This window comes from Corvus hawaiiensis, chromosome 10 (assembly GCF_020740725.1).
Source record: "Corvus hawaiiensis isolate bCorHaw1 chromosome 10, bCorHaw1.pri.cur, whole genome shotgun sequence".
Lineage (NCBI taxonomy): Eukaryota > Metazoa > Chordata > Aves > Passeriformes > Corvidae > Corvus > Corvus hawaiiensis.
This window is the reverse complement of record NC_063222.1, coordinates 27,489,032-27,513,582: the sequence shown is the minus strand read 5'-3', so window position 1 is coordinate 27,513,582 and position 24,551 is coordinate 27,489,032. Positions and strand designations below refer to the sequence as shown.

Here is a 24,551-nt window from a genome sequence, read left to right as displayed (position 1 = left end):
ACTGAGGGACCCACTCCCTCTTTGATCGGGGCCTGGGAGCATCTTCTGCATCTTTTCAAGTGCAAACAGGCAGAGAACATGGGATTTCTGCCCCTTTGCAGCATCGGAGCTCGGCCCCTCAGCGGCACTGCGGCGTCTGTCCTGTTCACATCCCGATTCACGGGCTGGGCTGGGCTGGGCTGGGCTGGGAGGGACTCCCCCAGTGCCACCCCTGCCATGGCAGGGACTCCTTCCGCTGCCCCAGGCTGCTCCAAGCCCCAGTGTCCAACCTGGCCTTGGGCACTGCCAGGGATGGGGAAATCTCACTGGATTTTCCAGCTTGGAGCTTGTGCCCCTTTGCCCTCCTTAAAGCGTCCCTCCATAAGAGAGAATTTTCAGTTCTGGGGAGTTTTGAGAGAGCCACATGAGCTCTGACCCATCCACTCAGTGAATGCCATCTGAATTTCTGTGGGGCTCTAGAGGAGAAGCTGTGCTGGGGATCAGAGGGATGTTGTCCCAGGCTGGTACAAGGCACAGGGGTGTCACAGGCTCGCGGTGCCGAGGTCAGAGCAGCAGGGATGTCTGAGCAGCGTCCCACGTGTGGCCTGCTGCTCCCCCAGCTCCCTGCTGCCTTAGGAAATACCTATTCCTAAAATAAATATATACACATAAAATATCTATGTAGGAAACAATGTTCCTATAGGAATTCCTGGGGGTTGGACCAGCTGACCTTTAAAGGTCCCTTCCAACCCAAACTGTTTTATGATGCACTTAAATCCACATGCTGCTTCCACCACAGAATATTGAAATTTTTTTTTTTTTTTTACCAATGATCATAAAGAGACAGTGCCCCAAGTTTTCCTAATAATAGACCAGAGTCAGCAACTGAGCCTAAACTGCAGCTGCTTTAGGAGCCAGCCTAGGGAAAGCACTGCCCCTTGGGACTGGACACTGGCTCCACAGAAAGGTTCCTGGGGAAAAGTCACTTTGGGATGGAAATCTTTCCTGTCACAAGAAATATTTCTCCTTTTTATTTATTTAATTTTTTTGTTCTGATTTTGACTTGCAGGATGCTAAATGCCGAAGTATGTATTTAAGGAGACTTGCATTCCCCAAGTGATGTGTTGTGGCAGCATTACGAATTTTTTCCAATTTGTCAAAGGGAAGCTTTGGAAAATGATTTCTGGTTTGGAAAGAGCTCCAGATTTCAGGGCCTGGCAGTGTCCCAGGCCAGGCTGGATGGGGCTTGGGGCAGCCTGGGACAGTGGGAGGTGTCCCTGCCCGTGGCAGGGGTGGCACTGGGTGGGCTTTGAGGTCCTTTCCAACACAAACCATTTCATGGTTGGAATCCAGCTCTGTATTTTGGCAGCACAGCATCCCCTGGGGGTGCCCTGAGCAGCTCCCTGTGCCGATCCCACCCTGGGAGAAGGTGCCAGCCAGTCCTGCCTGGCTGCAGGAGCTCTCTCTTGGGGCTGCACCACCCCCTGAGCCAGTTCACCCCATTTTAAACCCATTGAATCCCCAAGAGAATTTTGGTGAAGTCTCACTTTTGATGTCAAACCCCTCTTGTAGTAACAGATTATTTTGTTTTTTCCAGGGACCTGGGTCACTTTTGGAGGTCAGATCTCAGATGAGGTGAGTGCTGCTCTGTGTAAGTCCACAGCATGGAACAAACCCCGCTCTGGGATATTTTTAAATGAAATTGTGGCTCCTGGAACTTTCCTGCATGGAGAGACAGCAGCGAGTCACTGCACAAAGCTCTGCCCCAGCCCCCTAATGAACCTGACATTTCCAGGGATCGGCTCTCATCAGCCCCATCCACCCCTCAGGGCCATCTCCTCTCCCGTGCTGTGCCCTCCTTCCCACGGGCAGCGGCTCCGCTCCCGGAGTGGAAATTGGGAACTATTTTGGTGTGTGGATGTAATGGGCAACAGTCGTCAATACAGGCAGGGGCTGGGCTTGCAAACGTGATTTATTTTTGACATAATAAGCTGAAGCAAATGAAAATGAGCTCGTGTTTGCTCCGTGCTTTCCCCTGGAGCAGATGGCTCCTGATCCAGGGAATCATCCTGGGAGCGCTGGGCTGCACGCGGGCTCCCCTCCACCCCAGGTATGCCACAGATGTGAGAGCCCAAGGGAGAGCAGCTGCCTTCCCCCAGGACGTGGAATAACCCCCAAAATAACTCTGGCATGAGGAAAGGAGCCCAGGAGCCTGAATTCAAAGGGTTTTTCCTTTAAATTCACTTGATCTTTCACGGTGCTTCTCCTGGTGGATCCCCAGCTCCAATGCTGTCTCGTGGCACTGTGGGGTGTTCTGATGGTCAGCCGAGGCTTGTTTTGAGGATCAGTTTGCTCCCTGGCTCTCCTGCCCTCCCTGCTCAGAATGCTTCCATGCAGAGCAGTCAGGCGTGGAGAAGCAGGGCAGGAACACAGCCCTGTCCTGGAGGGCTGCCCTCCCTCGGGATGCTGAGCCACAGCTTTCAGCCCCTCGGGGTGCAGCACCCCCCGGCAGCAGCAGGAACCCTGGCACTCCTCCGGGGCTCCCACAAAATGACCTCCAGACACTCCCATACCCCACGGCATCTCTGGAGAGCTGCAGGACAACCTGGCAGGCAGCCAAAAGAACATTAAACTCCCCCCATTCTGTGTTAAACTCGAGATTTGCAGAGTATCTCCTGTAACCCTATTAAATTCTTGGCTGCTTTCCTGATAGAAAGCTCCTGTGAGAGGAGATTAATTCCTGCCAGGCTGGGTCCAAGGCAGGTTGATGTAAATCCGTGTTTTGGTGTCTCTCTGCCCCTGTCAGAGGCATCCCCTGGTCAGGGGCTGTCACAGCCCTCCCGGCTGTGCTGAAGCCTGCTGTGGGCTTTTCCTGGTGTGGGATTTTCGCTGCTGGCTCGGGCTGTGGTTGGTCACCCCTCACCTGTCCATCCCTGCCTCCCCAGGTGGCCGAGCAGCTGATGACCATCGCCTACGAGAGCGGCGTGAACCTGTTCGACACGGCCGAGGTGTACGCGGCCGGCAAGTGAGTGACCACTGCCCTCAGGGCAGGGCTGTGCTTGGAAAGGGCTGGGAGAGCTGGTTCCACCCTCCCCGCCAGCGACCTGGGCTTCCCTGGGGTCTCTGCTCCCCCCTCCTGATGGAGTGGGCTCTTGGAAAGCCACTTATCCCTGGGTGGGACAGGAAAACCTTTGTATTTGGAGCACTCATAAAATAAATTAATCCAAAGCCTCTTGTACCCAGCAAAGGCTGGAGTGCAACACTCGTGCCACTTGCTGTTGGCACAGGGAGAAAAATACCCTGAATAAATGAAAATTCAGCGCAGATCTTAATGGTGGTGGATGGCCAGGGGCTGTGGCAGCTCCAGTCACGGATCCCAGCGGAGCTGCAGCTCTTAGAGCCGCTGTGGGATGGGGAGAGCACGGTCCTGATAAGCGTGGCTGGGGTGGTTCACAGGGCTCAGCCTGAAAGCTGGGCTGGGACACCGAGCCCCACTGTGGGAGTGGAGCGGGCTCTGGGAAGGGGCACTGGGGGGACAAGAGGCTTTGGGCTGGAGGATGGGATCTGTCCCAGCTGGGGCTCACTCTAACTGGGGAGGCCGGGCTGGGTGGTGGCCGTGGCGCTGAGCATCCTCTGCCTCCCTCACGCCGGGCTCTTCCTGCGCAGGGCCGAGGTCATCCTGGGGAACATCCTGAAGAAGAAGGGCTGGAGGTACTGTATGGCATTCCCTGCCCCCTGACGAGCGGCACCCCTTGGCTTAGGGCAGTCCCCCTGGATTGGAAGGATTTCCCGCGTTGGGTGCTGCTGGCCCAGGCAGCTCGTGGGTGCTGCCGTGGTCCCTCAGGAGCAGCCACACCTTCCCAGGGCCAAAGCAAACGGCTGCCCTGGATTTCTGGGTGTGCACAGTGACTCCATGAGGCTCTGACCACCCCCTGGGGCCACCGTGTCTCAGCTGGACCCCTTGGGAGTGTGTCCATCCCCTTGGGAGTGTGTCCATCCCCCTTAGGAGTGCGTCCATCCCCTTGGGAGTGTGTCCATCCCCCTTGGGAGTGTGTCCATCCCCTTAGGAGTGCGTCCATCCCCTTAGGAGTGCGTCCATCCCCTTGGGAGTGTGTCCATCCCCCTTGGGAGTGTGTCCATCCCCCTTAAGAGTGTGTCCATCCCCCTTAGGAGTGCGTCCATCCCCCTTAGGAGTGCGTCCATCCCTTTGGGAGTGTGTCCATCCCCTTGGGAGTGTGTCCATCCCCTTAGGAGTGCGTCCATCCCCTTGGGAGTGTGTCCATCCCCTTGGGAGTGTGTCCATCCCCTTAGGAGTGTGTCCATCCCCTTGGGAGTGTGTCCATCCCCCTTAGGAGTGTGTCCATCCCCTTGGGAGTGTGTCCATCCCCTTGGGAGTGTGTCCATCCCCCTTAGGAGTGTGTCCATCCCTTCTCCCTGCGGGAGGCGGCTGATGGGTGCTGGCACCTTATCCCTGCTGGGAATGTTGTGGATTAGGGATGCAAAGCTGTGACGGGCCTTCATCTCGGGCAGCCTGGGAGGAGATGATACCTCCTTGAAATGATGCACATTAGCATACCTTGTGGAGTTTTCAGAGATTTACATAATCTTTAAAGGCCTCCCGTGTGGGCTGTAGCCAGGTTCAGCTGAAGGGCGGTTCTAGCAGGGCTCTCTCCAAAGCCAGCATCCCTGTTTTAGGGGGGTGATTGATTATTTGGTAAGAAATATTCTGGATGAGGTGGAAGAAAAAAATTAAGAATTAAGTCAAATAAAAGCTGTGGAAATTGTGTTGTCTGTGTCTGGTGATGCAGCAAGGTAGCTGGAGGATGATAAATCTTTGATTTGATATCATGTAGGAGTTCACAGATTAATTCAGATGTATCGCAGTCAAGTTTAATAACTCTGGGAATGCCGCATGGTAATGAGAAGCACTGGGCATGGACAGCAGGAGGGAATAGAGCTGCAGCCCTTGGATAAAGGTCTGGATGTTGCTCACTCAGTAATTAAAAATGTTTGGGGGTTTTGGTCACTTCACTTGGATTACCTTTGGTTTCTATCCCAGTGTCCAATCCGAACTTCCCCGACTCCATTTCACTCCATTTCCTTGTGCCCAAACTATTTATGAACATATTTTGCCAAAACACCTGCAGGATATTTCACTTTCCATCTTCTGAAGGAGCTAAAGCTCAGATCCCCTCTGCTGCTTACACCACGTGGAGAGGGATAACTCCCTGTGCACAGTGGTGCCATTCCCTAATGCAGGTGGGAACTCCTGGGCTCTCAGTGACTGCAACGTTCACAATTCCTCCCCAAATCAGCACTGGAGTCAGTGTCTCCTCAATTTCACAGCTGCTCTTTCCAGTTTGAGCATTCCCAGCAGAAATCCTGCTCCCAGGTTTTAGCAGTTGCTAAGTGGGCACCATCCTGCTTGGTTATTTATTTTTATTATTATTATTATTATCATCATCATCATTATTTTTTAATAATAATATTACTTTTTCTGTTCTTTTTGCAGGAGGTCCAGTTTGGTGATAACCACAAAGCTGTACTGGGGTGGCAAGTAAGTGTGACAGTCACTTGTCGTGGTGTTTGCTGCTCCAGCCCTACAGCCAGGGCAGGTTAACAGCACCTGGGGATGCTTTGCTGCTGTCACTGTGTTTCTGTTTATTTTGCTAAGTGTTTTAAGGAGAGGAGAAGGCTCCAGGGAGAGCTCAGAGCCCCTTGCAGGGCCTAAAGGGGCTCCAGGAGAGCTGGAGAGGGACTGGGGCCAAGGCATGGAGGGACAGGACACAGGGAATGGCTTCCCAGTGCCAGAGGGCAGGGCTGGATGGGAGATTGGGAAGGAATTGTTCCCTGGGAGGGTGGGCAGGCCCTGGCACAGGGTGCCCAGAGCAGCTGGGGCTGCCCCTGGATCCCTGGCAGTGCCCAAGGCCAGGCTGGACATTGGGGCTTGGAGCAGCCTGGGACAGTGGGAGGTGTCCCTGCCATGGCAGGGGTGGGAATGGATGAGCTTTAAGGTTCTTCCCAACCCAGCCAGTCTGTGATTCTGTAATTTTGGGGATGTTTAAATCAGAACACAAATTAGTGCTCCCAAGCTGTTGGCACCTCTGGCATCTCCCAGCCGTGTTCCTGTTCTTCCCTTGCAGAGCTGAGACCGAGAGAGGCCTTTCCAGAAAACACATCATTGAAGGTACCTGGGCTCAGGGTCCGGCCGTGCCAGGGGCTCAGGCTGGCCATGGGGTGGGATGTGTCCAGCTGGATCCCAGAGCAGTGCTCTCCCGTGAGCTGGGGCTGTTTGATCCCGCTGCTGCCTGTGCCAGTCTCATGGGGGCCATTCCCAAACTCGGCTGTGAGGTGCCCAAAAGGACCAAAGGATCGTTCTGGCTCCCCTCAAAAAGTGTGAGCAGATGGATTGCACTAAAAGCCCCCCAACGTGCCATGCTGACCGTGGGGTTTCCTGGGGGAAGCTCTCTCTGCACATCCCCAGCCATGGCCAGGGGTGCCTGGGCTCCCTTTGGAGCTGGGAGGGACGAGGATGGGGATGTGGGCATGATGTCAGCCTGCAGAAATAGCCTCTGGAGGGGTGCCAGGCCCCAGCTGGCACGGCTGAGGTTTGCTCTGGTGCTGTTCCTGCTCAAGTGCTCGGTTTTGCTGCCCATTCCTCACCTGGCTCCGTGGATCCGCGTCCCACCTAGCACTGCCTCACTCATCCCTCGGGGCTTATTCACCCAAACCCCTGCTCCTCCTCTCCTTCCCAGCGCTTTTTTTTGTCCTTTTGGATGTGTTGCTGCAGGAGAGGGAGGAGAGTGCGAACACTGTGTTCTATTTATCCACATACAAAACCTTGTCCGTGCCTGCCTGGGCCGTACCCAGAGCTGGCTCTGCGGGGCTCTGCCAGGCCAGGCCTCCGGGCACGGCTGCAGCACACAGGCGGAGCAGTGCCCGTTCCTGTGGAATTAAGGATCACATCCAGGATCAGCAGTGTCAGCTGTGACCTTGTCCCTGAGAGAGGAGCCAGCCTGGGCTGGCTGCCCGCGGCGCTGGAGCGAGAGCATCTTGCAGCACAGGGCTGGGGCTGTTCTCTGCAGGAATCGCGGGGGAACCAGTCTGGGGGTGGGAAATGCTGTGGAGGGGCATTCCAGGGGTGTCCAGCTCCCAGAAGGGCAGTGACAGGTCCCTGGGGAGGACTTGTCCCCCACCTGCTTTGCTGTGTGACCCATTTGTGCCTTCTGCCACCACGGGATGTGCAGAACCTCTGCTGTTTGGGGACTCGGATGAAATCCTCCGGGTCAAGGTCCATGGAGGAGCCCAGGGCAGCAGCTCCTCCTTTCAGGGTGCTGCCCACCTGGAAAATGCAGAGCTGAACCCCAGGGGAGCCCCAAGGCAGTGCCCAGGTCAGGTGGGATCAGTACAGGGGAGAGCAGCCCCTCTCTGGGGTGCAGGTTTGGCTCCTTCCATCCTCCTTCCTGCTCCTGGCGAGGAGCATCCCTGCAGCAGGGGCCGTTTTCCCTCACAGTGACCAGCTGGGATTGCCCTGGAGAGTTTTATCTTGGAGCGTTTGCAGGATCCAGCTGTGTTGGGATGTGACTTTCCCAGTAAGGTAATGCTGGAGGAAGTTTTTCTTGTAGCATATTTTGTTGAACTTTCATCTAAATAAGCCTCAGTGAGGCGGTGGTACTAAAGGTGCTCAGGGAGGTGGCAGATGTGTCACAGGCACTCCAAAACCACCCATTTCCCATTTCTTGTGGAGCTACTTCAGGAAATGACAGAAAAGCACTGGCAGCAGTTGGGATAATTTCACAGAACACCCTGCAAACAACATTAAGGTCAATGGTAGATATTTTATATATATATATGTATTTATATCTATCTGAGTGAGAGAGAGGATTTCTAACAGTTATTTTCTACAAATCTTCCCAAGAACAAAATGTTTTTATGAGTATGCATGAAGAATGAGTCAAAATAGAGCAGGCTGAAAATGTTTGCTGAATTTTGAGATGGATAAAATGCCCATCCTCTGCTCGCCCTCTCTCATACACTCATCCATAGACACATAAATATATCTGTAGGGGTTTGATGCCATCTCCCATCAGATCCCCACAGGAAGGCTCTCAAAACCTGGCCATTCATGGACTGAGCTGCAAAGGGCCTTGGCTTGCTCTGCCCAAGTCTGTCTGCAGTGCAGGTGGGCGCAGCTCACTCACCCTGACAAGGTAAAGCCCTCCCTGGTGCTTTACCTGCTCTTCCTAAGGCCCCGACCCCAGTGCCACCATCCTTCCCTCTGGGATTGCATCTCTGGAATGTCCCCCTGGGGCCGGGCGTCAGGAGCTGGGACTGGAGCATGAAAGGCTCTATGGCAAAATTCAGATTGAATTAACTGCCAGAATAGTCTCTGGCAGCTGCTTCTGCACGCTTGGTAACCAGGGGCTGGTCAGCCCAGATCCTGGGAATTCTGAAATAAAGCCCCTTCTTGTGGAAGGAGGGGCTCTGCATGTGGCCAGATCGGTGCTTTCTTCTTCATATGGCAGCAGGACACGGGACAACGTTATTCAGCATCCCTCTCATATCCTAAGTGGTTGTGTGTGTGTATATCTATAAATATGTATATTTAAATACACCAAGCTGTATTTGAGTCCCATCTTGGCTCCGTTCCGTGCCTCCCTCTGACCCTGCCTGTCCTTGTCTCTGCTTTCCCATTCCCAGGGCTGAAGGCTTCTCTCCAGAGGCTGCAGCTGGAATATGTGGACGTGGTCTTTGCCAACCGGCCGGACAACAACACCCCCATGGAAGGTTGGTGCGAGCTGCAGTTAAACATTTCAGCGTGCCTGATCCCGGCTTAAGGGCTTAGACTGAGGAGGGCAGGAGATGGAAAACAGTTTGTAATTAAATGTTCAGGTGGGGCAGTTTAAATATGAAATATCTCATTCATGGTGTCCTGTTCATGGAAGGTGTCCCTGCCCACGGCAGAGGGCTGGAATTAGATGTTATTTTAGGTTCCTCCCAGCCCATTCCAAGTTTCTATGTCTTCCCTGCCACGACATGAATTTGTATGTTTGGGAAGGAAATGGAAGTTTCCTTTATGTCTCAGGAGTGGCTTTAAGGTTTGGAGTCTTTCCTTTCCCTGATTCCTTCAGCTGGAGTGGATTTGTGTTTGGATTTAAGGCAGGTGTCCCTGTCAGATGGCTGCAGGAGCTGCCGTGGATGGTCCATGAGAATCAAACAGACCTGGAGCTCCTGACACCCATTTCCTTGCTGTGCCACCCAGGGTGACCTGTGGGTGCCACCCAGTGCCAGCAGCTGCGGGTCAGGGACCAGCCTGGGATTTTAGGAGCAGTGCAGCTTCCTCAGGAGCTGTGGAGGTGGAGGAAGATGCCATGTTGTGTCTGAGAGGGAGGAGTGCCCTCTCTGCTCAGTCACTTGTCACTGAGCGGTGTGGATGGGTTTCCCGTGCCCACAGCACAGCTGATCCCGCGTTCCCAGCATTGCAGGCACCGCGGATCCCGCTGGCAGCGCCGGCCCTGGCAGCCAGGCATGGCTGTGGTGCTCAGTGAGGCTCGAGCAGGGTGAAAAAAGGGACATTTTTGTTATGAATGGCGTGGTGGAGATACTTCCCATGTTCTTCCTGCCTTTTTTATGGTTCACCTACTAAGCCACTTCCATCCCAGAGCATCTGCTGGGCCATCTGTCGGTGCTGTGCTGCCTTCCCGAGCCACTCCATCCCGGCTCAGCACCACACACGCCTCAGCTTCTCCCACAAGGGAGTCATGGAGCGGCTTGGCTTCGAAGGCACTTTTAAAGTTCATCTCATTCCAGCCCCCCTGCCATGGGCAGGGACAGCTTCCACCATCCCAGGCTGCTCCAAGCCCCATCCAGCCTGGCCTGGGACGCTGCCAGGGATCCAGGGGCAGCCACTCCTGAAGGAGAAGGTGACTTTAAAATGTTCCCTACTTGTGGCAGCACCTGTGGGCCCTGCTGGAGCAGCCAGCTTGTTGTGTGCAGGGGGGCACAACCAAATCAAAACCTGGCACGGTCCTGTTTGTTTTCCCTGCTTGCTGCTCGTGGGGTTTCTGCCCTGTCCCTCAGACTCCTCCCTCTGCTGCCAAGTGCCCATGGGCAGCAGCAGCAAGGAGCAGCTTTTACAGATCCTTCTCTGCTCCACCCCAGCCAGAGCAGATCCCTTCTCTCCCCAGGCTGTCCAGGCTCAGTTCCTCCCCTGGGGAACGGAGCAGACGAGCATTCCATGGGGATTTCTGTGCTGTCAGGGACTCAGGGCACCTGGCAAAGCTGCTTAACCTAAACCCCCGAAATGTATTTACTGTTCTTAAAGGCCTCAGAGCAAATTAAAACAGTTTTCCATTGTAAAAGCAATGGGTGTTGGAGTCAGGGAGCAGCTGGAGAGGAGCACCTTGGGAAGCTCGTTGCAGGTGGGTCTGGCCGTGTCCCCCACGCCCCAGAGCCGGGCTGGGATCTGCCAGGCAGGGGGGATGAGGGGTGAGGGGCTGCCCATCCTCACTGGGACCAGGTCAGCCGCGTGTGGGATGTCCCTGCCATCCTCTGCCACCACACAGTCCCCTTGGTCAGGGACGTTGGGGGACGGATGATGGGAAGGATCCGTCCTCTCCAGAATTCCCGTGTGTTTCGTGCCTTGTTACTCGGGCTGAAGATCTCATCCCCCAGCTGTGCAAGCAGATGCTTTTTCTTCATCCCAAGGGCCTTTTCCAGGAGTGCAGCTGGAAAGGAGGGTCCCTGGAGTCCCCTAGTGTGACCCCCATTGTCACAGTGCCAGGTGCCCACAGTGTATCCAGCACCCAGGCACAGCCCTGGCACGCGGGGAGGGAAGGTGACAGCATTCCTACCAGGGAACCTTAAGCTACTTCAAAGTTATCATTATTATCATGCTGCCAGGGGCTGTTATTTGGGATTTGAAGCATTGATCTATATTTAAGAAAAAAAAATCTCCTGTTCTTAAGTGCTGCCTTTTGGGCATCCAGCTGGCAGGACAAGAGATCCGGGCGTGAGCTCTTCCCGAATCCCATCGCCGTCCCGGCTCTGTAAACGAAAGGAGATATATATATATTTATATACATCTTCTGCATTGACTTGGGTGTTTTTTTTTTTTTTTTGAAAGGAGTAGAGGTGGGAGAAACGAAAACAACCACAGGCTGAGATGTGTAAGAGGCGTGTGACGAAATGTTTTTCAAAACTCTGAAATGGTGGCAGGGCAAAAATAGAAAACTAACCCAGGGAAAAGCTGCTGAGGAGAGAGGGAGGGAGGAAGGGAAGGATCACTTACAGGCTTAGACTGATGGTGGTAGGAAATGAAAAACAATTTTTAATTAAATATTCAGATGGGGAAGCTTGAAATAGCTCATCAGTTGTATCCTGGAGCCCTGGTCAGGTGGAAGGTGTCCCTGCCCATGGCAAGAGCTTGGCAGTAGGTGCTCTTTGAGGTCCTTTACCACCCCAACCAGTCTTTGATTCTATGTTTACCCTTCAGTGAAATGCATTTAAATATTTTTGTGAAGAAATGGAAGTTTTCTTTACATCCCAGTGCTGGCTTTAATGCTGCCTGGGGTTTTTATTTCCTTTCCCTCATTCCCTCGGATAAAGTGGATTTGTGTTTGGGTTTAAGGCAGGTCTGTGTGTCAAACGAATCCCAGCCCTGCAGGTTATAAATGGAGCCTTCACCCTCAGAGCTGCCTGTCAGTGCCTGCAGAAGGATTCACAGCAACGCCCAGATTGGCACCGAACCCTCCTCGCTGCCGAGCTCCTGCTTTTGCCTTTCCAGAAGTAGGACGAGAATCCTGCCGATGTGAAAGGCAGCGTGTCTCGATCTGCCTGGAGTCCCTATCCCAGTGGGAGCAGAGGGGTTCTCTGGGCACTGCAGAGGGGTTCTCTGGGCACTGCAGAGGGGTTCTCTGGGCACTGCAGGCTCCAGGGCAGCCCCTCCAGAGGGGTTTGGGGTGGCCAGAGTTACAGGAGTCGGTGGGGAGTGTCAGGTCCTTGACTCTCCCATGGGAAGAGCACATGGACATGTGGCAGTGCCCGCTGACTACGAGGTGCCATGGGCAGCAGTGCCCCAGAACTGTTTTCTTTTGCTTCTCAGAGTGAGTTTAGCCCATTTTTCCCATTTTGTGGGCAGTGGCTGGGGTTGTGTCTGTGCTGCAGCCCTGTCAGAAATAGGCATTTGTTACCACAGCCAGGGCAGTGGTTCTGGCTCGTGGCTGCTCCTGGGGACTGTGACACAGGGCAGGGATGGACGGGATATTGGTAAGGAATCCTTCCCTGGGAGGGTGGGCAGGCCCTGGCACAGGGTGCCCAGAGCAGCTGGGGCTGCCCCTGGATCCCTGGCAGTGCCCAAGGCCAGGCTGGACATTGGGGCTGGGAGCAGCCTGGGACAGTGGGAGGTGTCCCTGCCCATGACAAGGGTGGCACAGATGGGGTTTAACATCCCTTCCAACCCAAACCAGCCTGGGATTCCTTTAAACTAAAGTGTGAGGGTTTTTCACCCCCAGGCAGGCAGGGCTGCTCAGCAGAGGTCTGAGGGATGAAATCCAAGATCCTGTCCTGGTGTGTGTAGCCTTGCAAACTTCCATGCACTGCTGTGCTGGGTTTTGCAGAGGTGACACCAGAGGGTGACAGGGCCCTTGGTGGAGTGGGGTTCAATCACCCATTTTTGCAGGTTTGTCCCCAGTATTCCTGGTGAAAAGAAGCAGACCCAGACATGTGCTTTCAGGAAGAAAATTTTGAAATAAATAGAATTTATTTTGAAGTTTATTTTTCCACTGTGCTGCCCTCTTGTGTTCCGTTTCGAAAGATGTTCTCCTAAGGCTGTGGTAGGCAAGAGCCAGGTGGGAAAAGCACTTTTTAACCAGCTGCAGGGTCAATGTCTTGACGTTTGCACTGAAAATGCTTTTCCAGCCACACCTGGGCAGGAGAGCACAGCAGGAGCCGTGTTCAGGGCTCAGGGTTGTCAGCGTGTGTGGCGTTTGGAAGTGGATTTGGTGCTGGAAATGTGGCCTCTGGGCACTCCTCACACCCCTTGTTCTGCCTTCCTTCAGAAATCGTGCGGGCGATGACGCACGTGATAAACCAGGGCATGGCCATGTACTGGGGCACGTCCCGCTGGAGCGCCATGGAGATCATGGTAAGGGCTGGGATCATGGCAAGGGCTGGGATCATGGTAAGGGCTGGGATCATGGCAAGGGCTGGGATCATGGTAAGGGCTGCCATGGGGATCATGGTAAGGGCTGGGATCATGGTAAGGGCTGCCATGGGGGGATCATGGTAAGGGCTGGGATCATGGTAAGGGCTGGGATCATGGTAAGGGCTGCCATGGGGTGATCATGGTAAGGGCTGCCATGGGGTGATCATGGTAAGGGCTGCCATGGGGATCGTGGTAAGGGCTGCCATGGGGATCCCTGGGCACGCTGGGGTTTCACTCTGTCCAGTGCTTCCACCTCAAATAATAGAGAAACCTGTCCCAGAATGAGCCCAATGCTAATTAGCAGAAGATGGGCTGATGTTTGGGGGTTTGGGTGGTTAATTTGGGTCTGTATCATTCTGGTTTGACTGAAGTCAAGTCCTTCAGTTTGATGTCAGTGCTCATGGCCAACCTGGCCCATGGAAGGGGTGCCTGCCCACGGCAGGGGGTGGAATGAGACAGGCTTTAACGTCCCACACCAGGCTGTGATTCCAGGAGATGCCAGGTTTGCAGCATCCTGATGGTCCCCGCTTCCCCTTGCCAAGGGACAGCAAGACTTGCCTTGGCCATCTCCTGCATACTCAGAGAACATTGCCTGGTGCATCCTGCAGGATATTTTCATTTACTGAAGTGTTTCATCCATGGGTTTCTCCTCTGCAGGAAGCCTACTCCGTGGCCAGGCAGTTTAACATGATCCCACCCGTGTGCGAACAGGCCGAGTATCATCTGTTCCAAAGGGAGAAGGTGGAGGTGCAGCTGCCAGAATTGTATCACAAAATCGGTGAGTCTGAGCCTGCTGTGCCTTCTGGCTCGGGCATTCCCAGAAAGGAATGGACAGCAGGGTGACCTAGGGCTCCAGGTGGGACTAATGACAAAGCCACGTCTCTATCTAGTGACCTAAAAGAAAAACCAGCTTACTGTGCCTCTGATAAAGAAGTATTGCTTAATATCATATATTAATAAATAAAGTATATTAATAAACATATTAAGTATTAATTGTCTTGGCTGCTCCTTACTCTCTGAGATTCCTGTGGCCCATTAAGTAAAATAAATCCTTAATACCCTTAAGGGCATCAGCAGCATCTTCCTGGAACACCAACTGAGCGTTGCTGCCAGTGGCAACAGAAACAAGCTGCAATTGCTTGTTTTTGTTTTAGTTTTTAGCTGAAAGGCATATTTTTGCTACAAGTGTGATTTGCCCCACTCCCCTAAAATCCCCTCTTTCTGTTTCCTCTGCAGGGGTGGGAGCGATGACGTGGTCTCCCCTGGCCTGTGGGATCATCTCAGGGAAATACGGCAACGGGGTCCCTGAAAGCTCAAGGGCTTCACTCAAGGTATTTCTTGTGGATGTTTGAGTTGTGCTGCTTTTGTGAGGGCAGGAAAATAACAAAGGAGAAAGGGCTCCCTCGTGAGAAAGCCGGGCTGCGTATTGATGGATCAGCTCGGTTTCTCTGGCAACCACACTCCACAGAGCAGGAGAATCTGGGTTAGAACGAGCTCAGGCTCCCCACGCAGCGAGCTGAAGGCTGAGAGGGGTTTGGGGCAGGGTTGGGGCTGGAGCCAGGACTGGGGGCTGCACGTGGATGCTGGATGCTGGCACCACCCTGCACTGATGGGCATCACCGAGGAGGAGGCACGAGCCAGGGGCTCTGTGGCGCTCCAGGCCCCTCGCTGATGTTAATCCTGGAATCGTTAAGGTTGGAAAAGACCTCCAAGGTCATGGAGTCCAACCATGAATGGATGCAGCTGCTGCCACTTCAGCCCCCCGAACCACGAAGGTCAAACAGACTTGGACATCAATTTCCTGGGCACCAGCCTAGGGCATGGGGGTGCTCAGCCCCCCCGCATCCCCCCAGTGATCCCAGCATGCCTCCACAGAATCCCCCCTGAGACAAGGGCAAGCCCACTGAAGACCCATGGGCTGCTGGGGGCTGCCCTCTCTAACAGGTTTGGGCATTCTGGTGTCACCACAGCTTGGTTTCTCCACAGTTATCCTGATTTTATTCTTATTGGGGGTTATGGGGTCCAAAAAGAAAACTGAGGAGATTCCAGGTTCTGGAGTGAGAATAAAACCAGAGAGCTGAGGACAATAGGAGACATTCTGGCCCTGCCCTAATTGCTTTGGGCAGCCCAGCTTTGTGTCACTCAGCCTCCGCGACCTTCTGGATTGGACGTGGCTTTTCAAGTGCTGCTATTTATATATTTATAGACTGTAATTATAAATTGCCCTAAACTTCCCATTTTGGAGGATGAAAGATGACAGCCCGATGTGCTGTGATTGCTCTGCAGTGCTACCAGTGGCTGAAGGAGAAGATCATCAGCGAGGAGGGCAGGAAGCAGCAGGGGAAGCTGAAGGACCTGTCCCCCATCGCTGAGCGCCTCGGCTGCACGCTGCCACAGCTGGCTGTTGGTGGGTCCCTGCACAGCTCCAGGGCTGCTCCCGTCTCTCTTCAGGGGTCAGGGCTGGCTTGGGAAAGGCTAGCACAGAAAAGGTGTTTTCTTTCCATCATAGTTTGGTCTGGGCCTGTAGCTAGAGATGTGCTTGCTATTTAAAATGTGTAAATCATTATTTATCCTGCAGTGGTTTGGTTTAGAAGGAACTTAAATCTCATCCAGTGCCACCCCCTGCCATGGACAGGGACACCTTCCAATAGCCCAGGTTGTTCCAAACCCCTCCAACCTGGCCTGGGACACTCCCAGCTTCTCTGGGTAACAATTACTTAAAGCAGGATTGCTTCCAGCAGCAGCAGCAGGCTGTGACTGCAGGGTCTGAGTATCTTGGGCATCCCCAGGGCTCCCACCTCCCTGATTGCCTGGACACTGCCTCCCCCGATGAAGCCATCACCTTTGGGGTGCTGGGGTGGCAGGCAAGAGAGTGCTGTGCAAAATGGGTTTTGGAGTTTTTTTCTAATAATTATCTTTATGCTGCTGAGAGCTGAGGCTGGAAAATACCAGGTGTCTGTGAGAAAGGTGATCTCTGGCTCCACAGCCCAGCAGTGAATCTTTGTGATTCGTGATCGGGAACAACCAAACCCCACAACGGTGAGAAGCGCTGGGGCAGGCACCAGGCTCAGGTGGGATCCTGGAAGGTCTGTGGGGTTTGTTATCTGATCCCTGCATCTTCCTCCTGGTAGGTGAGAGGAGCAAAGCTGAGACAGATAATGTGATTATTTCCAAGCAGAGGCTCTGTCAAACAGTGGGGTCTGGAGCGAGGCTGTGTTGTTCCATCTCTGTTCCTGACCCCGCTGTGCCTTTATTCCCAGCATGGTGCCTGAGGAACGAGGGGGTGAGCTCTGTCCTTCTGGGATCCTCCAACCCCGAGCAGCTGATCGAGAACCTCGGAGCCATACAGGTGAGTGCAGGGGGGGTGGCACCTCCGTGGAGGGCGTGAGCCCTGCTCAGCTCCCTGGGGGACAGCACCAGACCTCAGCACCCTCCTTCCCTCAATAGTGGGAGCACTTGGGATTTTGTCTCCCAGCTCTGTTCGTGCCCCTTCATCAGGCACATCTCTGGTGTCACCATGACTTGGCACCTCTTGGGGTCATTGCAGACAAATCCAGTGACACCAGGGTGGCATCAGCAGCTTTCATGTATCTGAAAATGCAGGTGATTCCAGGCCATGTTGTGACAGAGTCTGTGCTGTCACATGTCACCTGCACTCCCTTTATTATTCCCTGTGGTTTTTCACAACCAGAGCTTCCTCTGCTGTCCTTGCTACCAGCTCATGTCCCACTGCAACCAAGCAATATTCCACACAGAAAGCTGAGAGGCTTTGCTGTGATTCTCTCACTGAGTAAAGACACTCCAGTGTTTTTTCCTTCAAGGGAGAAAGTTATTAGGTGAATGTTTAATATCTGTCACACAAAAACCCCAGAGGAAATGTACTTTGATAAAATTGAGGTTTCATTTTGGAATGATCTCGATTAAACATCGCTTTCTTCCACCCCAGGTCCTTCCAAAGATGACATCCCATATTGTAAATGAAATAGATAATATCCTGGGCAACAAGCCCTACAGCAAGAAGGACTACAGATCCTAATGCAATGCATGAGTTTCCTGGACTGCATGGTTTAGAAGTGCTCTGTACTCCAGTACAGCCCCGAATTACTCTCATGAGAATCATTCAGCACTTGCTGCTCGGTGTCTACTGTCACTGGATCCTTTGAGATGTGTGCTCTTGCTACTACTCTGCAGTGAATTTAAAAGCACAGTTGATCTCTCTTCTAACCAAGAATAACCTTGTATTTTCTTACCTTCTTGACCGAGTTCATTAATTTTTACTTTACTCTTTGCACCTCATGCTTGTGCTGTGACAAACACTTGTAAAGCAAAAAAAGACATAATTTATAACCTTCAGGTACTTGGTAATTAAAGAAGGATGTACAGATCTATTTTTTCAATGAAGAAAAGCCAGATACAACTTCAGGTTTTAATAAAACCATGTTTGGGAAATCTCAACCATAAAGTTTCTTCAGGTTAACAGATGGAAGGGGCAAGCTCAAACTCTGCTTTTTTACGTTGAATATAAGCTCTAGGATTTCTTTGTAGTTGAATAAAGGCTGTAAGACAGAGAACTAGTTAGGAATTAAGATAGTTCAGCTCCTAATTATGCAGCTCTTGCAGCTGTGGAGTGCTCCTGGGCAGTGTCAGGAAGCCCAAACACGCATGTCAGGTTACTGAACACAACAGCTCTGCGAAGCTCTACTTCTCCATAAACCTTAAACCAAGAAAGCCATGATTAAATACTGGGTTTTGCATCTATAGAAACCTGCCTCTACTTCTGCCTGCTTGTAGACAGAGCTACTGCAAATTTCAATATTCAGGAGCTTTTAAGGATATAGATACTATAAATATATATAATATATAGCTGCTGAGAGCTGCAGGAACAATCAGGTACGTACTTCAAAAGGCTACACCTGCTTTCACCTGGTTTGGAACCAGGGATAAGTAAGTGCACAGACACATTTTAAACAGATTTTTGTGAGCATTTACAGGAGTTGACAGGAAGAATTTCCATCTTAATTTGCCCAGCTCAAGACCCACGTTGTATCTTCCCATGGATTTGCTCTGCACCATGCTCCTATGATTTCAGTCTGTATTTCTCCCATCCCTGCTGGGATACAGCTCTGTACAGTATTTGTAGGACCCTTGTACTCCCCTCCCCCCCTGCAGCGCTCACCTGGGCCGGTTGAGCAGCTCCCCACACCCGAGTGGTCTCCTCCTGTATTTGAAGCTGTGGTGTGTGTACATGACTCCTGCTGTACATGAGAAATGCAGTCGGACTGGAATTCTGCTTGGACACAATAAAAGCATTTTGTGCATCTACCCTGAGAGCTGCAGACCTGTTACTGACACCAGAGCTGCTCTGGGCCAGCAGGGGTTTCTGCTGAGGATGGGGGGTGTTGTTCCCCAGGGCAGCATTCCAGCTGTGCCCAGGAGGGGCGAGGGCCGGTGCCGAGGCAGCAGGGACAGGAGGGAGCTGGGCTGGCTCTCTCCTGGGACAAGGTGCTGCTGGAAGTCAGTCCCCAAGGAGCACACACATCCTAGATAAGGTCTGTCCTGGCCTGAAGCTGAGGGGGGCAGGGCTGGATGGGATATTGGGAAGGAATTCCTCCCTGGGAGGGTGGGCAGGCCCTGGCACAGGGTGCCCAGAGCAGCTGGGGCTGCCCCTGGATCCCTGGCAGTGCCCAAGGCCAGGGTGGGCACTGGGGCTTGGAGCAGCCTGGGACAGTGGGAGGTGTCCCTGCCATGGCAGGGGTGGCACTGGATGGGCTTTAAGGTCCCTTCCAAGCCAAACTATTCTGTGATTTGGCCTGAAATAAACCCAGTGCAGCTGTCCCCAGCCTCTTCAAGGTGACACTGGCCAGTCACAGCCAGCTGAGGAGAAGCCCACCTTCCCCTGCCCTGGGAACACCCCATGCTGCATTACCATTAGCTATTGTTAACTTTTACAAAGGCTTCAACCATTACACAGTTAACAGCTTTATTAATTTAATATAATTATCCTCCCAGTAGCAGACTAATTCCTTTTCCTCCCTCTGGAGGTACAATTTAATGTTCTCTCTTCCCCTTCTCATGTACTTGGGAATCCAAGAATGTGTTAAAACTAGATCAATTCCCAACTTTTTCTTTAACAGAGGAGATGGCATTGTCCCTTACTTGGAGCAAGAGCTTCAGATTCTGAGGGCAGTGTGGGGCCAAGCAGCAGCCCAGCTTTAGCTTAACCCTCAGCATTAGACAAGAGAAATATCGTTTAGTATGTTATATTGAATTTTTTATTTATAATTGCAGCTTGCAGTGGGGATTGCAAAGGAAAAACCAAACATCACCTCCAAAGAAATAAAAACAACTGAAAAAGTGAACAAAAATCCAAATGCCAACCAAAAAAAGCCCTGAACTTTTCTGTGAAGGCTCAAGATTACTTTTTTTGCAGAACACAACCCACCCCACCCACCCACCTGCTTTTGTTTCAGGCTGTCAGTGCTCAATGTTCCCTCTCCAGGAAAATTCTGACACTCACTAAGCTCCAGGCCTCAGCAACTGTCAATACCAAAAAAAGCCCTAAAAGAAGATGAAAAGCAGTTAATAAAAGACTCAGTGAGCTGACAGTAATGGCAGAAGAAAGTGCTGCTTCCAAGCACTGCTCCAGACAGCAGATTTTCTGCAAAATACACCTGCTAGAGCCCTGCCAGGGCAGGCTGAGCCTCCCAACCCTGCCAGCAAAGTGAGTATAGCATGGACCGTTCAAGGGTGTGAATTTCAGCCCTGGGGGTTCTGAGAGGAACACAGGAAAAACAGCAACATCCAAGTCCTGCTGCTTGCAGAGGAGCCAGCCTGGCTTTGTGTTGGGCTCTGGCTGTTTACAGATGGGTTTGTTAAAAATCTGCTTCATGTGTGCTAAGTACTTAGCCTAAAATCCATCAGTTATATCCCTTATAAGAAGTGAGGCCAAGGAAGGTGAAGCTGTCCAAGGCAGGCAGCAGCACTGTGCAGATGTCTCCTTCCAGTGGTGAACAGTCAGGCAGAAGGGATAAAGAGAAATCCATGTGTTTTGAGAGAAAACAGTTAATTTAAAGAGTATTAAATGACCAGAAGTACTTGAATTTGTCAGAAATAGAGCCATTACTGTCTCCTGGTCTTCAGATTCTCCATTTTCCTCTACTGTCCATTAATCCTATTGAAGCCAAGATTAGCAGAGTAATTGTTACATTAAATCTGATTATAAACTTTCTCTTTCTTCCCTTTTCAGGATCCCAAGTCTGTCATGGCAGGATCTGTAACTGGAATTCCATTAATATCAGTAGAATTTGGCATTTAAGTGAACAGCTGCTCCAGTGATAGCCAGAAAAGAAGGCACAGGATTGTCTGATAAACCCGTTATTAAAAGCCAGCTAAAGCATTTTTCTTGAGCTGTGCAGGGAAACTGGCAGGGTTTTTAATTTATTTACCACTTTGAAGATGAATGAAAAAAAAAAGTACATTCAAACCACTTCAAAAGTGTTTTTCTAAGAGATTTAGGTTTTGTCCTGACTCCAAGTTACTCAAAAATGAGGAGTGCTTCTAATGAATACAGTACCTCTGTTAGCTTGTACAAGTCTCCTCTCTTCTGGAAGCAGAAAGAGTTGACAAACCCAGATATGAAAATCCCCATTTTTTAAAAAACGAAGAATGAAAATACATGGAATTAAACGGCAAAAAAAGCTCCTTTTTATTACAACTTTTCAAGTTACAATGATAAAGGGATTGTCTCGTCTATGCCCAGTGAGTTTGGCTGAGGCCAGTCACCGAACTGCCAGGGGAATTCTGCTCCAGGCTGCAGGTACAGCTGTGTGAGCAGAGTCCCAGGGTGGAGCTGCAGCACCATCACTCCTCTGTGGTGATGTCTGCTCACAGCTCACACCCCATTCCCTCTCCTCGCTAAGTAAAAAAAAACCTGAATAACTCCAATATCGAATACCATGTAAAGATACCAAAAGTAAATATAATTCAACCAGTTTGGGTTCAAACCCTCCCCACATTTTCCTCATGCTAAAAGAAAAAATATTCCTATTCCACCCTTAGACATTTTCATGGCAGTTGAAGCCTCTCACAGGAAGAAACTGCTGTGGGTTTTCTGTCTACTTGGATCCTGTGGACAGCAGAGCAATGAGTCCTGAGGAAGCACTGATAGAAAGGATGTAGTTTCTGTAGGGAACAGGTTAAGGAATTGTCAAGATACTTCTTTGGTACAGAACACTGAGTAGGAGTTTTATGAAAAGGAAGGAATGGAAATGGTCTTTCTCTGTAGTTTTAAAACTGAACTATTGCAACATGAAACAGCTCACAGTCAGGGCATGAAGTCACCTGCAGAATTAAGACACCTGTAAAGTTAAGCCTGTTCTCTCACAAGTTTTATAAATACAGCTTTTGAATTAACACCCCTGTTGGCAATGCTAATTTCCTTCAGGAAATTTTAGTTGTGAAGTTACTGAAACTAAAGCATCCAGTCAGGTAAGAGCTCCAGGCAACCAACACTGACACAGTGTTTCTGCAGGAAACTGAGCTGTGTCCTCACTCCAGAGTCACAATGAGAATGGCAAAGCCAGGAGAATTTCTGTATATTGTCCAAGTAATATCCTAGGAACATCTCACGTCACATTTATGTGATTGGGAGACTTTTTTTTGGTAAACTCTTCTTTTTGTTACAACATTCTAAGCTGATGCACTACAATGAGCTGCACTGACCAACAGAGGAATGCCACAGCCCACAGGACAACTACAGCTAGTAGTGACAACTAAAAGGAGTGGGGCTGTGGGGGTTTTGGTGTGGGGATAAAGGATACACAGTGGGGTTGAAGTTCTTCAGCACAAAGAAGGAAGCAATGATGACCAGGACCAGAAAGAGGGTGTTGTTGTAGAAGATGGAGAAAGTTGTTGCTTCATAGTCTGCAACCTCATTTTTCTTCCACAGAATCCTAGGAGCAAGTGGAGATAAAATTTCTAATATATTCAAATCAATGGATACCACAGAATGCTGGAATGGTTTGGGTTGGGAGGAACCTTAAAGCCCAATCCCATTCCACCCCTGCCATGGGCAGGGACACCTTCCCCTATCCCAGGCTGCTCCAAGCCCTGTCCAAGCTGGCTGTGGACATTGCCAGGGACCCAGGACATGTCCTGGCACACCCACACTCTGAAGTGTGCAGTACTTCTCCTAGAAGACAGAGGGTTTGGCTCCAAAGCTCCCACCCCGCAGAGTCCCAATGGGGATCCCCTCTAACACCAAGTGCATCTGAGACCTTCCCCTAACAACTCGCCTCAAAAAGGCCTGAAGCTGATCCAAGAGCTACACTGCAGCTTCTGCTCACCAGAATACAGAAAAAGCAGTGCCAAGCACAGTCCCTACTACCCCACTCAGAGCCTTGAAGAAGATATTTAAGGCAGTGCTACAACAACGGAGAGAAGGAAGAGGACAGAGAGATCACCTTTCATCCTTCTCCTTGCGGGACATCTTCCTGTTGTCTGCCTCGGACAGCTTGCGAGTCACCTCTTTGGAAACAGCATCTTCTCTTTTCTGGGCTACTCTGTAAGTAACACCACTCATGTCACACTTCAGAAACGTAAAAACCCCACAACCCAACCCTGAGATTACAGGAAGTTGTATTTACAGTAAATAAATAATAAATTTAAAAAATATATAAAAAAATAATAAAACTTAGCCAATACATAAGTTCTGTCAAGGTGAAGGAACGACAAGAAATAATAACAACAAGCACTAACAGTAATATAACTTACATATAGTAATATAATTCATAATTGAAACATAATTTGTGGTAATACCCCCTGAGCATGAAGGTGGATTTGCTGTATTACCGTACTCTTAGCTGACAAGATTTGATTATAATTACAAGAGAACAACAGAAACTAATTAGGAGATACTTCTGTGCAAAGTAATTTTTGGAGTAACATTTCAGGCATTCTTATTAATAAAAAATTATAGTAGTAAATTCTGGTTTTGTTAAATTATTAAATGATAAATTCAAACAAGCTCCAAACTTACTTGTGTTTGAGGACAAACTTGACATTTTTATATGCAAAAGCCACAAGATAGGTACTGATGAGGGTCATGACGCTGTACAGGACTGCAGACTGAACAAGATCCATATGCCATATTCTCCAATAAAGCCCTTAAAAAAAAGGAAGAATGGTATTTGAAGCGATTTCTCTCCAAGAAAAACACCCCTTTACTGGTGACCCATACTGAGATCTGAGCTCCGTAATTCCGCATTGGCTCTGCCAGACCAAAGCCAACTCCTCCAAAATCACCTGCGGGGCTTTCAACTGCATTGAAGGTACTCTGGAACGGGGAAATGAGCTTTGCGCGTGGCTGAAAGGGGCTTTGTGAGAGCACCGCGGCGCTGCTCCGGTGACACGTCAGTGCTGCCCCAGCGGCCGGGGACCGGCACCGCTGCCGGGCGGGACCCGACACGGCCGGAGCCAGGATCCCACAGGGCTCAGAACCAGGATCCCACAGGGCTCAGAACCAGGATCCCACACGGCTCAGAGCCAGGATCCCACACGGCCGGAGCCAGGATCCCACACGGCCGGAGCCAGGATCCCACAGGGCTCAGAGCCAGGATCCCACACGGCCGGAGCCAGGATCCCACAGGGCTCAGAACCAGGAACCCACACGGCTCAGAGCCAGGATCCCACACGGCCGGAGCCAGGATCCCACAGGGCTCAGAACCAGGAACCCACACGGCTCAGAGCCAGGATCCCACACGGCCGGAGCCAGGATCCCACAGGGCTCAGAACCAGGAACCCACACGGCTCAGAGCCAGGATCCCACACGGCCGGAGCCAGGATCCCACAGGGCTCCGATCCAGGACAGCCCCGCCTGCGGTGGGCTCGGAGCCGGGCGCGGCGCAGCAGCCCCGGGATCCGCCGCGGGCAGCGGGACAGAGCCCGCGGTGGGCGGTGGGGAGTCCTGATCCCCTCAGGGGCTGCTGATCCCCCTCTTCCAGGGTATTCTCCCCCCCCAGGGTTGCCGATCCCCCTCTCCCAGGATCTCCCCTCAGGACACGCCGCCCGCCCTCGCCCGCTCACAGATGGGGATGGCGGAGACGATGAAGGCGTTGCCGAAGAAGAGCGCGGAGGACTTGGCCGAGAGGTTGCGGCTGAAGTCCTGCAGCAGCAGATCCTCCTCGGACTGCTGCCGGCCGCCGGGGCCGCCCTTGGGAGCCATGGCGGGACAGCGTCAAAGGCAGCGTCAGCGCGGGCCGAGCGGCTCCGGGTCAGGCGCCACGGGGCGGGGCGGGCCCGGCCGGCCGGGAGCGCTTCCGGAGCGCGGCCCTCCCTCAGCCCGGCCCCGAGCCCGGCCCCGTCCCCATCC

The 24,551-nt window shown here is 51.9% G+C and overlaps 2 protein-coding genes across 5 annotated transcripts in view; one reads left to right on the top strand and one right to left on the bottom strand.

Moving 5' to 3' along the window:
* Window positions 1-18,505, top strand: part of KCNAB1 (potassium voltage-gated channel subfamily A regulatory beta subunit 1) — a 60,792-nt gene extending 42,287 nt beyond the window's left edge. For all 4 annotated transcript variants that reach the window (XM_048314345.1, XM_048314346.1, XM_048314347.1 and 1 more), the window contains exons 3-14: window positions 1,577-1,614; window positions 2,925-3,004; window positions 3,646-3,690; window positions 5,492-5,536; window positions 6,123-6,166; window positions 8,680-8,766; window positions 13,038-13,123; window positions 13,841-13,961; window positions 14,420-14,514; window positions 15,470-15,590; window positions 16,444-16,532; window positions 17,130-18,505. In XM_048314345.1, the coding sequence (XP_048170302.1) occupies window positions 1,577-1,614; window positions 2,925-3,004; window positions 3,646-3,690; window positions 5,492-5,536; window positions 6,123-6,166; window positions 8,680-8,766; window positions 13,038-13,123; window positions 13,841-13,961; window positions 14,420-14,514; window positions 15,470-15,590; window positions 16,444-16,532; window positions 17,130-17,219 (941 nt within the window). In that variant the 3' untranslated portion in view covers window positions 17,220-18,505. The remainder of the gene's footprint in view (window positions 1-1,576; window positions 1,615-2,924; window positions 3,005-3,645; window positions 3,691-5,491; window positions 5,537-6,122; window positions 6,167-8,679; window positions 8,767-13,037; window positions 13,124-13,840; window positions 13,962-14,419; window positions 14,515-15,469; window positions 15,591-16,443; window positions 16,533-17,129) is intronic.
* Window positions 18,506-20,864: 2,359 nt separating this feature from the next.
* Window positions 20,865-24,460, bottom strand: SSR3 (signal sequence receptor subunit 3). The gene is made up of 5 exons (XM_048314358.1): window positions 24,266-24,460; window positions 23,220-23,346; window positions 22,645-22,743; window positions 22,003-22,134; window positions 20,865-21,364 (listed from the first exon to the last, which is right to left on the bottom strand). The coding sequence occupies exons 1-5, from the start codon at window positions 24,402-24,404 to the stop codon at window positions 21,298-21,300; spliced, it is 564 nt and encodes a 187-aa protein (XP_048170315.1). The 5' UTR covers window positions 24,405-24,460; the 3' UTR covers window positions 20,865-21,297.
* Between the last annotated feature and the right edge of the window lie 91 nt (window positions 24,461-24,551).

Coding starts and splice junctions, on each gene's coding strand:
- SSR3 (XM_048314358.1), bottom strand. CDS start 24,404: ATGGCTCCCAAGGGCGGCCCCGGCGGCCGGCAGCAGTCCGAGGAGGAT. Junction 23,347..24,265: donor CGTCTCCGCCATCCCCATCT/GTGAGCGGGCGA, acceptor CTTTTTTTTAAG/GGCTTTATTGGAGAATATGG. Junction 22,135..22,644: donor CGCAAGGAGAAGGATGAAAG/GTGATCTCTCTG, acceptor ACTTGCTCCTAG/GATTCTGTGGAAGAAAAATG.